Below are 19,614 nucleotides of genomic sequence, written 5' to 3' on the forward strand. Positions count from 1 at the left end.
TTATTATCATTTATGTAATTACAAGCTGTGTTCACAGCAATAAAATAAGGCTAAGCTTGGGTAGTATTAATAGCCCAACTAATTACACTGCTATAAAAGGTTTATGGGTGGTATAAATTTCAATATTATTACTACCATGCCATGGCACTGCCTTTGTCTAAATGAAGGCATTACAAAGCCAGTCTCCATGTGCTCTATTTTCACTCTAATTCATTAATAATTAGTGAAGACAACAGGATATAGGAGCACTCCCACCTGGCTGTAGGGACAACTTAAGTCATGTCTAATCCTGAAGCTACAGTAAAAAAGCATTATCACTCTGGATTCCTGTTAAGACATGGAAAAGTGCAAAAGGTTTTTTTCTTATTTCTATGGTCATTTAAAATTCCAGCAGCGTTCCTTCAGCTGTGCCCAACCTTGTCAGACATCAAAAGCAATCTGAGATATTCAACTGGAAAATTAAAACCTCTCTAATCTTCTACTTTGTGAATTTGTTCTTATTAATAAAGAGACATGACCCTACTATTACCTAGACTTGGAAACAGCAGAAGATCCATTTAGGCAGGAAACACACCAGCTTAATGATACTGCTTTGTGGAATTTTGCACCGTATTCTAGGTCATATTATAGATAAGTTCAGCAATCTCAGAATGATGCTATTTGGTTTTAGCAAATCAAGACTCTTTTAGCTCTTTGAGTAAAAGAAGGCAGGAGAAGGCAAAATATTATGGAAGTGAACCTCAAAGTTTATATATGGTGCAAGAAAGAAGGATCTGAATTTAGTCAACATTGTTCTACCACTTTCCATATCAAAACTGAGAATGGATAGTTGCTATTTCATTCAGTAGGGCAAGTAATCTTCCAACAAGCTAGCTATAGTTGCCAGTGGGGCATTTGAACCAAGCTGAAAGTGTAAAATGGAAACACAGGAGTGCCTCTTGATCAGGTGGCTTTTCTTCCATGTTACCACAATTGAGCTTTCTAATGTGATGGATTTAACAAGGCAACTGGGAACAGCAGGGAGGGAGGGGATGCTCACTTACTGGAGCCAGAAGACGAAAGGCAGTTTGCCAAGGCCAGACAGGAGAATATTGATGGTGATCATGCAGAATCAGGAAATGGGGATTCATCTGTTACTAGAAGGAACACATTGCCACATAGCATTGCTGAATGGGAGGGTGAGAGGGAGGGTGAGAAGCCATTACAGCTGGTTTTAGAAATGAACAATTGGGGCCATTGCCGGGGCGTTGGGCCACTGATGACTAAAAGGGCTTTTATAAATTGGATTGGAAGTGCCTGTCATCCAGTGCATAACTACATCCACATTACCCTTTAGAAGACTAAGGCTGCAAGACCCGTAGAGGCTTCCAATACTGGATTCCACCTGGAGTGCTAAGCGACCCATAGTAGTCATGGAGGACAACATGACCACTTCAGTATGTTCCTAAGAGTTTGTTCCACAAGACAACCATCGAAAGTGGCAAATAGCATCGTGCTGTCCTTCATATTCTATACTGGATGCCATAGGCTTTCTTCCTTTTACAAGTGGAGGGAGCAGGTAGCCGCCATAATAGTATATAAGGGGGCTGTGTGCTTTTGGTGGCATGGGACTCTTCTGCACTCAGTCAAGGCTATACAGTCCCTTACAATTCTAAAAACTGGGATTAGTGGGCAAACTGCTATGTGTTGGGCATACTACTATCAGCACCATTCATGATAGTCTTTTCTCTGGTTTGTCACTACTTTCTCTTGCTTTGGCAAAAAAAGAGCACAGGCAAATGTAGCCTCTTCTTAAGAGCAACAAATTCATAAACTTATTGATCACGCATGTACTGTTTTCAGTACAGCCAACCACAAACATTCAAAAGTTTATTTGAATGAGATATCTCATTCAAAATTTGAGAGACAGCTTTGAGAATCACATTATGCTGAGCATACTAAACTTGAGATTAAAAACTAAATAGAATTTGAGATTCCATGTTTGAACACTTTTCTTTGCAACCATGGAAGAAACACTTCTTGTAAAACTCAGGGGAGATATTCTCAGTTGACAAAACTAAATTAGGGTTTTAAAGAAAAAAAAAAAACCACAGTCACATATTAACATTAATATCTTTAAATTACAAAAGTGTTCTATAAAAGCTGGCAGCACTATTCTGTACAAAGCACAATCACTGCCTCTACTGATTTTCTTTCCTGTCCACAGCAGAGAAACAAGAATAAGATTATACTTTAAACAACTTGTTCAGTGTTATACACTGAATCAAAGCTAGAAATAGAATTTTGACACTTTAAATGTGTTGTGTAATATATTTGAACATATGGGGTGTAAAATAAAATAGCTTTTAAAGGCACTCAGCTACCACAGTAATGGACGAATGGACAGATAGATAATCTGTGTGCTTTTGATGTGATTTACTGCCTTCCAGGAACCTGTGCTGTATAGCACTGAAACTGCAAATTCCCTAAGACTCTGTGCTTGACTGATCTCTAACCACAAGGGGCATACCTTTCAAACATAACTTCATTGGTTTTATTTCCATGGTAGCAACTAAGAAAAGGTTATCCCACTCAGACTAACTGCACCAATATTTGTGATGAAATATTTAATCACCAGATCTCTATGAGTTACTATTTATATTTACTATAATTCAAAAAGGTAGAGATGCAAATTTGCCTTTGTTACTAGAGCACATAGTTTAAAAGCTGGTCAGAATCTTCTGTGTTAAAAAAATGCCTGACTTCAAAATAGTCTATGTTTTCTCAAAATTCACTCATATGAACAATTCTCATTACAGCTTAAACATAAATCAAATCCTTGTGAAATTTCATTCAACTTCTGTCTGTATTTTAGATATGGATGTAATCTGTTATTGATATAGTGAAAATGCAGCTCTGTAACAGAGAAAACACCTTGTTCTGAAACGCAGGATCTTTTCCTTTTTCTCTTGCTCTATTCTACATACCTCTCCTCTATACTATGATTCTTTCAGACAAAAGGCCTGAGAAATTACCTCAGAATTTGGTCTTAATGTATCATTTCTTTTGATAACGGCATGCCTTGTACAACCCGCTATTTCTGCTCTGATGTTCACTTCATTTCTCCTCCTAAAAATAGTAAACAAGTTGCATCCATATGAGACTGTATTAGAATAAAAATTGTTCCTGACATGTTAACATGGAGTAGGTGGAAAAGAAGCTAACGCCTGACTCAGAATCAAATGCATCATTTGAGGGTAGTTTCAAAGAGGTGATCAGTTAAGCATTTTCCATCTATAGACAATATTTAGAATAAATCATAAAAATGCTTATACAATAAGGCAGGGAAGCAGGGATTGGTGCCTAACATTGCTGAAAAGACTCAGTAAAAAAGGAAATCAGAAGATCAGAAATGAGAAGACAAAGAAAGCTTTGGATGGCATTGACAGTAGGGACATGCAGCATAAAAATAATTTTGATATTACAGGGAAAAATGGAACCAGCAGGGAATTCCTCTGATCACAGATGCAACACAAGGCTCTCAAATTAGGCAGAGGATGAGAACTGCTGTTCTCCAGGCATGCTGACTCACTCAGCGTTCTGCAAGCCTACATCAGTGTTTTCGTCTCATCTCCCACTGCTCATTATAGCTTTGTTTTCTTGATTTACATGTCTGTAGGTCTGTTCAGGCAAAACCTTTAACAGATTTCTTTGTATACTATCTCCAAAATTGCCCAGAAGGCTACATGAAGATCATATTGTATTTATGTTCTGAACTTAAAATAATAAATCACTTTCTGCTGCAGTTTGCTTATTGCCTGGTCCATCCAAGTCCTAAACCTAAATTCCATGTTCAAACTTATGGCCATCTCTTTTTCAGCCTTAATTTAATTTTGTCTTTTCAACTAGAACTGGACAAGGTCAAAGACAATTTTTCTCTGTACAATTGTTCACTGGGGCAGTCAAGGAGTTAGAATGGGGTGCCATCAACCCTTGTCCTTAAACTGAGCTACTACCTAAAATACCCCAAAATTTTGTAGTTTTGATAGGAATGGTCTGCTCTGTAATAACATAAAACCCAAACCTGACTGTCCAAACAGCCAGCCACCATGTAACCATCTGGAGACTGTGCCACCAGCAAATTTAGACATCCAGAGCATAAGGTATCACAGGCTGTGCCTGGTTGTTGGGTCTGACAGAGGTAAATCACAGACACATCATGGAATCAGATTTCTACTTCTACATGCTAGAAGCAAAATCCTTTCTGTCCCCTAGGCCATTTCACCACTGGAAAGGGTGGCAGTTCACAGCATTTACAAGAGTTGATCACTAAGCAATGTCACTTTGTGACTCTTGTGCCATACTGAGTTGGGGAAACTGAGATTAGTTCTCCAGGAACTGCCCTTGAAGAACTATTCCAATTAAGTGCTCCTGTCTGCAGTCCCTTTCCACAGCAGTTCCCTCACAGAGTCCTTTTGTAAACCAAACCAGCAAAACCAGAGTTCCAGCAGTGACATTTCAAATGCTCTTCACATTGACATACAGGTAATTGAGTATCACTTTCCCATGCTGGGAACACTTGACCACTAGAGGGGAAGAATGACCTATGCAGGTCTTGGGGAGTGACTTAAGACAGTACCAGTGGAAACACTCCTGTGTTTTCTTTATTCAGAAGAAAAGTCTGGCCACAACCTGTGGGATGCCTGTTTTGTGACTGTACAAGCCAGTCACAGAAGCCTGCAATACATCTACCAGCCTGGTGCTTAGGACATAGAGAATGACCCAATACAACAAAAATAATTCTCTTGTTAGGGATGCTCCTGTGGTGCAAGGGCAGTTTCCAAAGCAAATATTTGTGTTTCCTGAGCTTTCCGACCCTGCTGATGTTGTCTGACAATTTTGCTAAGAACTCCTTCTCTGACCACGTCTCCCTGAAGCCTCACCATAATCAGTTTCTGATGCTCATATTTTCCTTAACTACTAGATGGTACCCTCCTTTGAGAGGAAGCACTGTTTGTCCTTGGCCAAAGACTTACAGGAATATAAATCACCTAATCGGACCCCTTGCAAGATGATTTCTTGTATCTATATATTATCTCTTGAAGATACTTTTCAAATACTGGTTCTTAAAACTAGTTGGTGATTGCTGATGCGGTGGTTCAATTGGGTCACACAATGTTCTCTCCAAGTTTAACTTAGGAGGTCTTGTTACTTTTTATGATCATGTAATAGTCACTAGGCAATATAATTTTGGAAGAAAGTAAAAAAACACAACCTTTCTCACGATCATTTAAAGTTCAGAAATGCTTATTATCAGTGCATCTATTAAAACACTTATTGTCCTTGCTTTGAAGTTGGCAATGTTAATAGGTAATAAAAATAATTTGCAATGAAGAAATCAGTCTACGGAATTCCTTGAAAGGGAATGGTTTATTCCTGAATGACACTTTGCAGATAAACTCTTGATTTTCAGTTGAAAATCACTATGAATAATTTGCTCAAAAGTCCTCACCAAAGATATAATTTTGGCTCCTACAACTAATTACTTCCAACCTAACAAATATGATGCTTTGTCTGTGAGACTGCAAAAGGCAATGACAAACATCAGTGCTATTGATCCTGTTACCAGCTACTTCTTAATTCTACAGCTTTTTACATGTGCCAATAATGTCTCTCTCCATACCCAGGTTTTCATGAAAAATTCGGCTTCTTTTCATTGTTGATTACACCTATAACCAATAATCTGTCAAGGCCATTAAATACTATTCAGTACAAAACAGATTAAATCCATAAAACATATTAAACAGAGCTCAAGAAATTACAAATAAAAGCAACAGTGGGAAATATTAATACTATGATAGATCATTTTTTGGAAGAAATATAGTCAAGAAGATTATCTCTCAATATTGTCATTAACAGAAGACAGATTTTTCCCTCACCAATGTAGGATTCGTGGAAAATATGGAAATAAACACAAGCCTCATCAAATGCATGAGAAGAAATGCCTCTGCAAAGAATATGACAGAGACAGCTGACAATGAATTTCCATTTTTATTCCACTGTTCAAAATATTAAGAAATATGACATTTCGTCACATTACTGACAAAATATGAAATATATTAACAAGGACTAAAAGAAAAAGTCTTTTGTGAAAATTGAGAAGGAAAGTTGATAGAACCTGACAATTTGCACTAAGCAGCTTCCAATTAGGAATGAGTTGCTGCTGTACTATCAGGTGCGTATGTAACAGAAATTGAAGACAACTGTGAAACTTTTAGGAAGATATATGCTGTTTAAATTTGAAAGATGTGATTTTCTTTGTTTTGTCAGTTGGCTTGTGTTTTTAGACTGTTTAACTTGGAACTTCAGGTGCACATACTTATAAACATCTATTTAAATCTATTTAAACATCTATTATTTCTTGGGTACATTTGCTTAGAAAACCTTTTCTATACAAGTTCATTGACATAGTACTTCTGCATTTTAGACCCCCTCTCCTTTTTCCATGGAGAGGTCTATCACTGTCTTTGCCGCTTGACAAATGAAACAAGCACCTTGCTTTTAAATCAAGATTGGTTTTACATCTAGATGATTCAAAAGAAAAACTAATCAGCTGTAAAGATGACATATCTTCATGCAGCCTTAGGCATGGATAGAATCCCTATAAACAGAGACACTGAAACACAACCTATGTATGAAATGAGTCAGCCCTGCTAGAAATGTTTCTATCGCCAAGGCACAGTAACGGTGCAATTCTTTCACAGGCATTCTGGGAGCTCTTCTTCGCAATCATGCATTTCTGTTAATAGAAACACAAACATATACAGCAAGAAGTAGTAGTGTATACCTGTCCAAACTTCAGCGTTGCCTTGTATCTTACGTTTATTTCAATGGGCTGCATTATGAAAAGCTCTTGGTGAGTGTGATCTCTATTTTGAAAAAGGGTCCTATTCAGCAGTCATTATATTATTGGAAAAAATACTATCATAAATACCACAGTCATTTGTCTTCTTAAAGGTAGGTTGTTCTGAGATCTGACTTGAATTCTCTCACCTTGAAACAACAACACATTTCTTTTCTGCAGTGTGCTATATCCTTTCAAGAAAAAAACCCTACTTTCTTTTTTAGCAGTTTTATTTCAATCCATACTTCAGAGAAATATTCCTCTGATAAAGACAGACTATTTTATATTTTCTAAGCAAATAACAATAGAAGAAACAAACACATTCAAAATCCTCACTAAATTAAAAGTGACTGGGTTTCCACACCTCTAATACCCCATTCACCAGAGAAAAAGTAGGTTTGAGTGTGCAGATCTCAGACCATCACACACTGCGGATCCACAAGTATTCCCAAATATTATTATCCATTCAATTTCTGTGTTACAGCTGCAGTGTGGGGAGAAAAGCTGAGAAAAGTTTTATTGGAGTCTTGCTTCTGCTCAGTAACTTCCAGTGATTATTACTTTTCCTATACATCCTTAATAGGGCACTTTTCCACAGAGAGACACTCTTCGATAGGAAGAGGAAAACACCAGTGGGAAGAGGAACATGTCACTTAGGACGTGACAGTGATATATATCAACCATATTTATCATCTAAACGGGAACTAAAATACCAGGGTGTGCACTTGTTGGTACAATGTGCCTGTCCCTTGATGTGATATCTCCACCTTGCCCACCTGACATGCTGTGGTTCCTCACGTGCCAGTGTTCAGGAGTGCGCTGGGGCAGGACCATTTCCAGACTCCACTTAAAAAGATGTTTCTTACTCAAGACTTCTGACTGTGAAGCTGCCTCTGCAACTTTAACTCCTGCCAGCCTGCTGCCCGCCTCAGCCAGCTGGTTTTCTTAGAAAGCCAACTCAACCCAATGATTTCAACCCAGTGGCTGCCTGGCTCAATGGCCAAGTCCATTCAGACCTCTTATCTCCAGCTTTAGCAGGGACCAGTTCCCAGCAAGCATTTCTACAACATCAGGTTTGGCTCAGTGATGAGGGCATCAGAAATTCGCTGGAGTCCTTCAAATGTTTTTGTTGCTCTCTTCAGCTTTGGAATACAGTCTTAACACAGGGCACCTTTTGTCTTAACACAAAAATTAACCCATGGTTTCAGCACGCTATGGCAAAAGACTCCATAGGACCCTTCATCAGTGTCCATGCATTCAGGAATTCACCTCAGGGCATGCCTGGGAAGAGCTCACTGGCAACTTGGTTCGCATAGTTATTGGCAAACTTCTGTCCCCTTTATGGCATTTCATCGCTTTGAACTGTTATAAAAGCTGTGAATGGACATGAGATGCCCATTCATGTTATACCATGGCCTGTTTCTTGTCATACACCTGTCTGAATAAGTGTGAAGCCTAGCTCAGGAACACCTGAAGTTCACTGGGATCTTGAGACGATAAGCAATACAAAATACTACTAAAAATAAATTCTACTGGTAATACATACAGTTTTTTTGTATATGTGTACACATGTGTGTGCGTATATGTAATTATATGTGTGTGCATGGAAAGACTCTTAGGATCACTCCATAAGGGCAAACCCTGATGTGTTCTAAACCACTAGTTCTTTAAAATGGAGCCAAACCTCTTACATGCCAAACATAGGAAATAAGAGCACTAACTAGTTATTCCTTTTGTACACCAAGCAGCTGAAATCTTAATAGGATACTCAAGAACACGTTCAGACAAAAGATTTCAAATAGCAATAAGAACAAACAGCATACATCATAATTCATCATCATGAACAAGCAGCTCCTTCACTTATATCATCCATGGTGCAGATCCACTTCATTAAAGCAGTGACAGTCCACCTCTACCCTGGGGTATTAAAATCTTTAAAATTAAACAAAACCAAACCAGGTATCAGATCGCAGACAGATATTCAGAGAAGCATGCACAAATGATATTGCGTAAATATTCTAGTAGCTGCACAGAAGCAAGTTTGTGAATACTTAACTCAGAAAAGGTACACATGCATAATTTTCCTTTGAAACCTCATTTGCTATATTTCTGTTACAGTTACAAAAATATCCCTGTGAATTGGCTGTCACTGTCACATTACTGAAAACTAAAGGATAAGTGCTCCTCTGAGACAGGCACATGGTCTCTCCCTCCCCTGTGTATCTGGAGAGCTCACTACCTCTGTCTGCAAAGTGCCCACCTTCCCTCAGAGATTTCTCCTCTCATCAGGGGAAATATGTGCAAGAAATGGAGCAGGCTGCTAGACGGCATGTATCATCCTTCTCCTTTTCTCTTTAATGCTAAATCAGGAAAGATAATGTAGGGAGAGGTTCTAACAGAGCCAGTTGGTACTGAACCTGAGCTGCTCTATTCAGTAGCGACCTGGGTCTAAAGGATCCTCAGGGTTTATGAAGTAAAGTTTCAGCCAAAGGGAGATCTAAGCCAAGAGGGCAGTCCCCAGGTCCCTGAATTCTGAGCATCTTCCAGAAGTGACTCGGTGCTCCTGCCTGTGCTCGGCAGCTTATGAGCAGAAGGGAGAGCGTACAGCACAACTGCAGCTCGCATATTGAGAGCTAAATTTGTAAACAACTCTTTAGATGAAGCTGCAATTATTATTATAGCACTATCATCCAGAAATGCAACAGGAGCTTGAAGTAACCATATGCCAACGGCTGACAGCTCAGCCAAATATAAAGGGAAAAACATAGTTACAAAATGGTGGAAAACCTCATAGCATATTTGTATATTTTTGCCTGAAAGATGTATTTAGTTGTAACAATAATAATATGGATTAGCCTGACAATAATGGAGATGAAGAAAGGAAATTACTGCTTGTGTTACGGCTTGGTATTAAAGCGTGAGCCAGAAAAATAAGTTGAAAATAGAGATTTTTCCCAGTAGCATAACTTTATTCCCTTGATTCACGTTGTCTCATAGTCCTTATTTTAGAAAAGGCAGTTTACTTAGATTAAGTCTCATAGTTGTGGCTGCAAGTTACCTGAAGCACCACATACGCTCTTTGCTCTTTCCTCTGTGCCAGTACCATCTTGTTACAAGAAGCTAATGAAAACAGAAAAAGAAAATGGAGAGGTGGACTATTACCTATGTAAGAGAAATATACGGCACGCCCAAACCTTCAGAAAGGATGTGATCTTCACAGGGACTTTGCTACAAGTCTTTTGTACAGTTTACAGCCTGGCTCTGCAAAATGGGATGCTGCTGAGTCTTTGATTTAATGAAAACTTAGGAAGGCAATCCAATTCACTGCAGGGACCGCTTTGTTCTTTCATTATGATTCTTTTTTAATGAGAAAGACGATCGCAAGGATAAACTCCATTCCTCTGAATTTTTACACTAATTACATACAAAGCACCATTCTGGCAGAGCGGGACTTATCTCCTTCAGGCAATACAGTTATCATCTTGTAACCACACTTCAAATCTCCCGTATGAACGCTGGAGCTACGTGTGCTGAATGTGGATCCTGCTACCCCGGCTAGCTGCTTGAATTGATGAATGTTTAAATATTCAATAAATCACAGGCAAATACTGATACTGCGTGAAGTGGCAGAGACAACCCTTGTGTTCTGCTTACAGCTGTAGGATCAAGGGTACGTTATTTTATCAGAACCATTAACTTTCCTCATTGTGGTGGGAAGGGATGGTTGGTTTTGTAAACAGCACTTGCGATGTTTATGTATTAAGAAGAGTCAGACCTATATACTAACACTACAAAGGACAGTTATCCCTTAATTCTACAGAAAATCAACTGTTTGTGATTCAGCTCACACCCTTAAGAGACAATTTATTATATGACATGCTGTAAGGCAATCTGGGCTAGATAGGGACATGCTTTACCCTCAAATAAAATTACTGAGCACCGCATTCACCCCTGCACAATACTCTGATACTGAGGACCAAATTTCAAAGCTCAGTATGAGCTCACTGCTGTGGTATCTGAGCACTTCTAGGATTGTGTCATGCAATGCCTGGCTTTCCACAGGCATTGATTCTTTTACCCATAACATCTGTGCCCCTATCTGAATCTGTGGTGCAAATACAAATACATGTTAATGGCAGTTGCAGAGATGGGGACGCAAATCAAGCGGCAAGCTCCACAAGTGTTCAAACTGCGCTTCCTCATACCTTCCTCGAGCCTGCCCACTCATGTCTCTAGTGACAAGGTTTATCTTCTCAAACAGGTACTCACGGACTTGTGTTCAGATTAGCACCGTGTTTGACAGGCTGGCATGGTACCTGGAAAAGTGTGCAGGGGAAGCTTCCCAAGCTCGGCAACAAAATCTAAATCTTGATCCAAACACAAACGCTTGCAAATATGTTGCAGACTTGCCCCAAGTCTCAGATTTAGGTGCTGGAATCACCAAGAAAAGCATCACAGTACAAAACGCCACACTGTGATAATTTTTTGATTCGGCTGAATTCCACTAGCTACCTGTGGTGTTGCAGCTGCGAACTGAATAACTGCATCGCCTCCCATTTTATTGCATCTGTGGTTTCTATTTATGGACTTAGTGGCATGGAATGACCACATCTGCCTAAATGTTCCTAAACTATATGTACATTTACCTCCGGGCTAAAACTGCCTTATTCTCCAGTAGTATATCCAGTACAGACATTGCCTCACAGCCATGATGCAGCATCTTGATGCAAACATGGTTCATCATCCAGGACTGTGGCCAGCCTAAAGCTTGGCATCCCTTTCATGCTCACTGCACTTAGTGCCCATAAGATTTGCTCTCATAAAATACATACCAGTCTTTGAATCATGCTGCAAATCTGAACGCTTTTTCTAGAAGAAACTGGTTAAGGGCATAAACCTGGCAGCCAGAAACATGACCAGGCCTGAACTTCCTGCAGTGAGAGTGACCTGAGCATCTGTGCATTGAAATGTCTGATTTGAATCCTCCAGGGACTTCGTTACAAGGAGAAGTACCCCTAGCTCACATGCAGCCTTAGTACAAATTCACTCCTCTGTGTGGACAAGACCTCCCATTTCCTCATTTACGTCAAGAGGACGGTAAGAGAATTCTTTTTTTTTTTTTGTCCTCTTGTCTGCACCAGCAGGCACAGGAAAAATGAGGTGCTCCTGTCCTTTCACTCAATGCCCTCTTGCACCTTCTTTTGTCTCTGATGGCACAATGAATACTTCTTCGAGTAGCAAAGGTATTTTGAAAGCAACCTAATAAAACAAGAGACATCTCTCTACTGAATAAGCTGCATCAGGAATCATGAGATACAATTACAGAGAACGCTACAGCATGGATGCTTACTTAGGCCTGGCCTTTATTGCTTTGGGGTCATCATGGGTGTATTAATGTTTGCATCATTAAATCATGACACACAGTGTTCATGCTTAACTGCTGCCACCTGCACCCTAAAGGAACTATACCTTCCAATTTTCAGTTTGTATGTGCTGCGGGATGTACATGATTTATTCCAGTGATAGGATGCAAGATAGACTATGCTGCTTTGGCCAGGATTAACAGAAGGACACATATTTTGTAACAATCAGGAGCACAGAACTGATAAATAAAAACACTAGAAAGAAAGGGCTGAGGTTTCTTTTGAGCCTTTACCTGCCAACAGATTTTCACTATGTTTGGGCCCAGGATTCCTCTCTGTGTTTATTCATACCTTGTTAAACAGCTGGCAAAGCAAAACGCACCAGATGAAAATTAAAATTGACTAAGCCCTGAGATGCCCTCAGATGTCTGGTCCCTTGTGTGGGTGGAAAGGAGGAGCAGGGCCAAAGCAGAAAGCGTCTGTCTGCTGGCTAGTGTAACAAGGACAGCTGACAATGAAAAACCCCGAGGACTGAAACGAAAGAAAGAATGGTCAAGTCTATTGGTTTTAACCCTGCCTTTTTATCACCAACGTGGTCTATAGTTTTTTACCCTGTCTTCCTACTAGCGACGTGGAATAAATCATACTCTGTTGAAATTGCATCCATTTCTGCATTATTCTGTAAGAAAGCAAGACTACTTCGTTGGGCTGGAAAGGGAAACGCTGTGGTTTCGGGAAACTATCATAAAGAATAGGATCCCAAGGTCCTGTATGGAAACTATAAATCTAGGAAAAGTTTAACACCTTCATGAATTGTAGCCACCTACAGACTAAACTAATAAAGGTTCATGCAGTAGAGAGTAGCAGCATTTAGCATTTTCTAGCAGGAAATTTTTAAAACTCAACTGAAAGTGGAGGGAAAATTCAAACACAAACACAACGATGATGTAAATGGGACTGAACAGGAATTCGGCTCTAGTCATACTGTTTTTTTTCCAGCTAGCTTGCTGCAGTGTCCATGATGCGATAGGCAAATCCTGAACACGTAACATCATAAATTTCTGTTCCTGTGAGCATGCTATCCAAACCAGAAAATTGCACATCACAAAGAAGATCCCTGCAATTTGAAGTGCCTGTAAATAGCCAGCATTCTAGTTTCATTTCTCCTGAAGTGCAGAATTCCCTCTGAATATGAAAAGGGCTCTTCAAAGCCCAGACAAAAGGACTGTTTGGCTGACCATTTTCATAATAAACATATCCCACACAGTTTGGCATCCCTAATTAGAAGCCCAGAGTAATTAGGAGAAAGTGCACTGCAGACTGCAAAGCGCAACACAGCAGGGAGAGTCTGCAGTGCTGCTACGAGAATACCAAAGACCTGGAGGTCATTATTTTTCACTGGTCCCAAGCCATGCTTGCTGCCGTGTTTCGCTTTTACAACCCAGTGTTAGCCCAACCCCTTGCAGCAGGAGGGCCAGGAGGAGCTGGGGCAGCTTGATGTGCCTTCCTCTGTGCTTCAAGGGGAATGCTCCAGCTCTTTGGGATGTCTGCCCTGCGTTTGCAGGCCAGGGTGTGGGCTGGGTTGCCTTGAGGGACCAAGGACCACTTCTGTCACAGGCAGAGAGGACCATAAAGCTGCTTGGTTTCAGCTCGTGCTGGTTTTGCTCGACACTAGAGGGATAACTGAGCTCTTTTTTCTACAGCAGAGACATGAGCGTACTTGGGAAACCAAACAATGATGAAATGCATCTTTTCTAATCAAAATCACTCCCTGTCATCCTCAGTGAACAGGAAGTCCCATATTTCTGAAGGCTTCTCATTGAAAATGCTGACGGGATCGATGCCTTTCCAGAAGACATTTCATCTCAATGGTACAACATATATTGCCCAAAGTACATTGTACCTAATATAGTTTGGTCGGTTTAGATCATGTACTCTCTTTGTTTCCCAGGCATGTTCTTATGGGCAGCCAACGAAAAAAGGTGTTAATATTGAAGAAATTCTGGTACATCTACCTAAGTTAAGTGCATAATACGAGCTTCGTGTTAATATAACATTGCTAGTGGAATGAAACTGAGTAGAAAAAGAGACATTTACCCTTTCTATCATTCAATAAATAGCTGACAAGCACTGCAGTAAAACAGAGCAACTCCTATATAGTGCTGTACTTTTCTTTGAGTAGCCTGTTTCAGTCAATTCTAGGGAAATAGGAAGGATGTTGGGGGGGATGTTCATGCATCTAAATGGAGATACATATTTGAATAGCAGATAAATCAGGAATTTACGTATGACTGAGATACTAATGTCATAAACCAATCCTAGATAGAAATGCATAAAAAATGACACTCCAGTAACAGGACTGCAGCCCTTAATAGTCTCACAGGACTCTCTACCTGACTCAGAGGCACAGATCACATCTGATTATATGTCAAATCTAAGACATTACAGTTACTCTAGGGAAAACCATATTTCCATTGACATATGCTATAACCTCATCACTTAGCCTAGAAGCAGAATTAATCCAGACATATACAGATTCATAAAACCTTTTCTGAACTAACAAATTATTGCCAGCCCTCAGTAACGGTGGGCTGAAAATAGTTGGTAACTTGTTGCACTAAAAGTAAAGGAACAGCTTGCTATGTGGAGCCCTACTTGCACAGAATCTGGCCCATAAGGCTTTACAGTTCCCTTCTGTTCAAGAGACATCTCTACTGCTCCCTCATTTCTTGTTTTCTAGAATAACAAAAAAAGCAGTTTCATATTTTTTCTTTTTTAATGATGTCTGGTAGATGTGCTGTTTTCATTTGTAGCATATGTGAGGTGGCTTTTAGAAGCAATTTATTTTTGGTGGCAAGCGGCTGATGCTTGCACCCATATTGACTGTTAGTAATTAACGCCTTCTGGTCCACTATGGACAATTTCCCACTTACTGCTTTTTAAGGCGTTAAAACTAATCTCCACCAGCTCTACATCCCATAGCTCCATTTCACTGATAGGAGGGTTTTCTTCCTGATAGCCAAGGCTTTTCTTTTCCTCAATTACTAATAACACACAACCCAAAGGAATATCTGGAAGTGTCCTGACAAGATTTTGTTAAGCACAGTCCTCTGCCAACAAGGGGAATGAGCTGAGATAATATGTGTTAAAACCTTCTTCTCAACTCAGAGGTGTTACCATGGACAAATGCAGGTTTCGGCCGTGAAAACAACAGGCATGAGAGGAAGTTACCTCAAGAGAAAGAACTGAGGAGGTCCGTATTACCTATTAAATTTTTAGTATATCAGCCAGATAAAACATAATGACATCCATTGCCTTATAATGCTGCATTAGTGACATTAATTTTATAGCATTTTTCTTATACAAAGAAAACTTCTAAAGAATTATATTTGGACCTCAGCAGTGGTGTATTAATGAGCATTGGACTGGAAGCTCTAGTGGACACGTATTTGCGGGTAAGTAGGTACTGGCATCTATGTATGCCTAAGCATACGCATTCATAACTGTGAAGAACCTCTGCACCCACCTCTTTCAGGAAATACTAGGTTCAACTTCAATTTACATATAACAACAACAACAAAAAAAACCCCAACCATAAAAACAAGAACAAAACCATCCAGAATAAAAGAGAGAGTTTTCTAGATACCATACTCTTCATTTGACAGGAGCTTTCACATTCAACTGATGGAAAAGGTTGTTGGATTTTGCATCAGGAAAATCCCAGTTTGGCCAAATTCTTTCTATTTTCATGACTGCTATCTGAGCAGTGCCCAAGTTGTAAGGCTCATATGAAAATCTCCCAAGAACACACCTCCTTGTAACACTTCTGTCACTGCTTCAAAGTGGGATCCACAGTAAATCAAAATTTGGAAGAAGCTTCTAAAGAAAGAGGAGCTTCTTATGTCTCATAAAATTATAGTTTTCAGTCCTACAGTGAATTAAGGGCTTTTTTGGCCACCTCCAATGATGCCTCCCTAACAAGAACATTTCTGCAAAACCCCCAGAGATTAAGAAAGCAAGCAAAGAAAAAGACAAAGGGATGCAGTTATTTTTGACTACCAGCCAAATTATGGTAGTTTGATTTCTGAAGGAGAAAGAGGGTAATTTAAAGAATCTTAAATCTTGCATACAAAGTAGAACTGCACTTGGAAAAAAAAAAAAAAGTCTTCTAATGTTCCCAGCACTCAGAACAGAATCATCCCATATAAAATTAATATCATTACTATATGATTTCCATCTGTTAACGAAGCCGAACGATTAGAGCAGCTAGAAAAACTGCCTTAGTGGAACAAACACAGATAATGAATTTGAATAAATACACAAGCAAAAAGACAATGTCAGGCTCAATCACTTGGCAATATTAAATGAGTTAGCTGCATAGTGCTATACCATTCAGCAGGCATGTTATGCTGAGTTCCTGATCATCGCTTTCATTACTTCTGTGGACAATTTTGCTCCGGATTTTTTTGGACCAAACCATCTTTCTTTTTTTGACAGCTCCTTTTCCAGACTATTCCGTTGGCACCCTTTACACCGTATGGTCTCATTCGTATGGTCCGTATTCAACCACAGGCCTGTTCAAACATCTTCCCCACCCCTCCTCACTTGTCCAGAAAATATTTTTCACGTACCCCTAATGCTTTCCCCATTCACTTCCCAAACCTATCTTACTGGCACAACAGATAGCTCCAATAAACTCTTTTTAGTCCACCACTACATTTTTAAACAGAATCAGAATATTATTTGTGAAGTACAGTTTTAGTAGATATTTTTATATGTGTAAAACAGAGTGCTTGATAGCATTTTGGAAATGTCAATATATACCAGGTGTCAAACATTATTCTAAATAAACCCCTGTGATGCACAGCAGTACGCTGGCCCATATATCCTCTCACAAGCTAGCATTTTCAAAAAAGTAAAATCTATTTAAAAGTCACAGGGACTTGGCTTCCACAATACCTAAATCAGTCCCAAGAAGGACATTTCTGGGACAGAACTTGTGAAGATATAGACAATCCTACACTCAGAAGAATCATTTTTAAACACAGTTCTCCAGAAAGATGCTACTAATACACATTTTAAACCTTTTGCAAAGCAATGCATGTGGTGGTGTTTCCCCCCACACAATCTGAATTACCAAGACAGCAAAACGCCGCCTGAGCAATCTCTCCTTATATAAGAACTGACATTTCCTCCACAGATTGGCCTTCATCACTTTTGAAAAATGTCAATGGAGACAAAGGCTTAGAAAACTTACGTTGTAATACATTTAAGTGCTTTGTGCTGGAGCACAGCTGTATATTTTTGATGGTTCATTTTTCGCATGGAAATGAAGTCCTTGCTGTTTCGGAACGCTTTATAGCATTGTATCACAAGACTGTACTATGAGTGAATAACTTAAGCTTCAGGGTTGTTCCCAAATCATGAAAAGACCTGAAAATATTTGTAGTTCTTTTCCTCCATACAGCCCTTCCCTCCTTATGTCAGGAGAGCCGAGTCAGGAAAGCGTATGATATTTTTGCTCTTTTATTTTGCTTCTAATCCATGTGTTCTGTGAAGGTGAGTAAATAAAATGATTAGAAAAAAATGAGTGGGTGAGAAATGTACTTAAACTCATTCACCTCCCACATCTCATCTAGACATGAAATCTCAAAGAAGGGAGGAATGGGCAGGAAAGGCACAAGTCCCCCTATATAATGTATGTATACTGTCAAACAGAGGATCATTTGATAACAGAGTACCAAAATGTACTAGTGGTTAAAAATTGGCTGCTATTTTTTTCTAACAACAGGTGAACTATTGAATTGCCTTGATCAGCAACTGGAACTAGCAAGCTCTTCTTTGCTTGCCTCTGAACTCTACTTAGCCTATGTAAGATGTAAAGCATACTACTATTTCCAAGTAAGGCATACAGTCAAGTCCAAAGCGATCCCTGAGTGTGCGGTTGTGGTGCCAGCAAGGCAGGTGTAAGAGGAGCATTCCCATGAAAACAGTTAGGAAGTGAAAAGTACTGATGTATCTTTTTGCATGGCTTTTTGTACCACTATCCTTGATATCTACCGATTCATTCTTTGCTAATGAAGATTTGTTGGGTTTTTTTCAGTCCATCCAATATGTATTACTAGGTAATATAAATATGTAACAAACGTTAACGGGGTACGTCTCTAAATCACATTGTTTGTCGTTGTTCTGCAAAAGCCTTTACTCTTTCTGTTTTCTACAAAACAGTTTCAGAGAGGCACTTACCTTGTCTGACAGCTAGTGTTGTTGTGTAGACCAAGAATAGAAGGATATAATTGAGGAAGCTCTGAAAAACAGGTGTGTTGGCATGGAAATCTTCTGACAAATACTTGCTCGTGAGACCAATGCCGCAGATAAGGAGGGAGAGTACCTGGCCAAGCGCCACAGACAGCAAGAGATCCCTAAAACGAATGAGAAAAACACAGACATAAAACACTCAGCCTCCTTGCCAAGGAGGAAATGCTCATCCTCCTCCAGGAATCATGTTCGACAGTGCAGAGACACGGCAAGAAATGCGATGCTTCAGTCAATGAGGGATCTGCTGGGTGTAGCCAACATAGTTTCCATTATTTCTGCTCTTATCACGGGCTTAAACATTGCCCAAACAAACTAGCTTTTACTCACGTATTAAACGACAGCAGATGGTACATCTCGACCATTTAATTTCGCATTTCACATTTCACAAAGGATAAATGATAGTTTAAATCAACCAAAACACAGCACTGCTTCCTTCGAGCATCTTCCCTAACAGAAAGACCCAGGAGTATCGCTCAGATAGAGCGGGAATCCAAGCTCTTCCAGGACTTAGTAGCCACAGAGAAAAAGCAGAGAAAGGATTTTATTGTGTTTCACCATCAACAAGAATTTACCGTATAACTTCCTTCCCCTCATTTCATTTCTATTTCATCGTATAAACTATTCTTTCCATCTACTATGCAAATATAGGTATCTTTTCTTTCATCTTTGTCACTGTTTACTTTCCCTTCTGTTTGGCAGGAGCAGGAGGTTCCATTTTTTCCCTTCCTGTCTCCTCCTCGTCTTTAAAAATGTATTTTCTGGTTTGGCTTCTTGCTTTCATCAGTTTCTCTTAACTTTGATCTCCAGTCTCCCCTGCATTCCCCTATTACAATGTTCCCCGTTCCCTCTCCCTACAGGTCTCTGATAGTTGCTCCTTTTGTGTGTGCTGTCTCCCTAGAGTTTTTTCCTCTTTACTCAAGAAACTGCTATATCTCAAAGCCCACCTTTTTGCAGTGTGTATTATTTTTATGTCCTTTCTTCAGTCTTCTCAGTGATATCCTTTTCCCTTTCAACTACCTTTATCTCTTTTATTCTTTCTGCAGTATTTAC

At 39.6% G+C, this 19,614-nt stretch overlaps 1 protein-coding gene across 1 annotated transcript in view; it reads right to left on the bottom strand.

The window, feature by feature from the left end:
- SLC35F1 (solute carrier family 35, member F1) overlaps positions 1-18,917 on the bottom strand; it is a 108,816-nt gene extending 89,899 nt beyond the window's left edge. Inside the window, exons 1-2 of the mRNA XM_009883301.1 lie at positions 18,892-18,917; positions 18,493-18,668 (exon numbers count right to left, since the gene is read on the bottom strand). Coding sequence (XP_009881603.1) covers positions 18,493-18,668; positions 18,892-18,917 — 202 coding nt within the window. The remainder of the gene's footprint in view (positions 1-18,492; positions 18,669-18,891) is intronic.
- Positions 18,918-19,614: the final 697 nt, after the last annotated feature.

The sequence above is a fragment of the Charadrius vociferus genome, unplaced genomic scaffold, assembly GCF_000708025.1.
Source record: "Charadrius vociferus isolate BGI_N301 unplaced genomic scaffold, ASM70802v2 scaffold230, whole genome shotgun sequence".
NCBI classification, from domain to species: Eukaryota; Metazoa; Chordata; class Aves; order Charadriiformes; family Charadriidae; genus Charadrius; species Charadrius vociferus.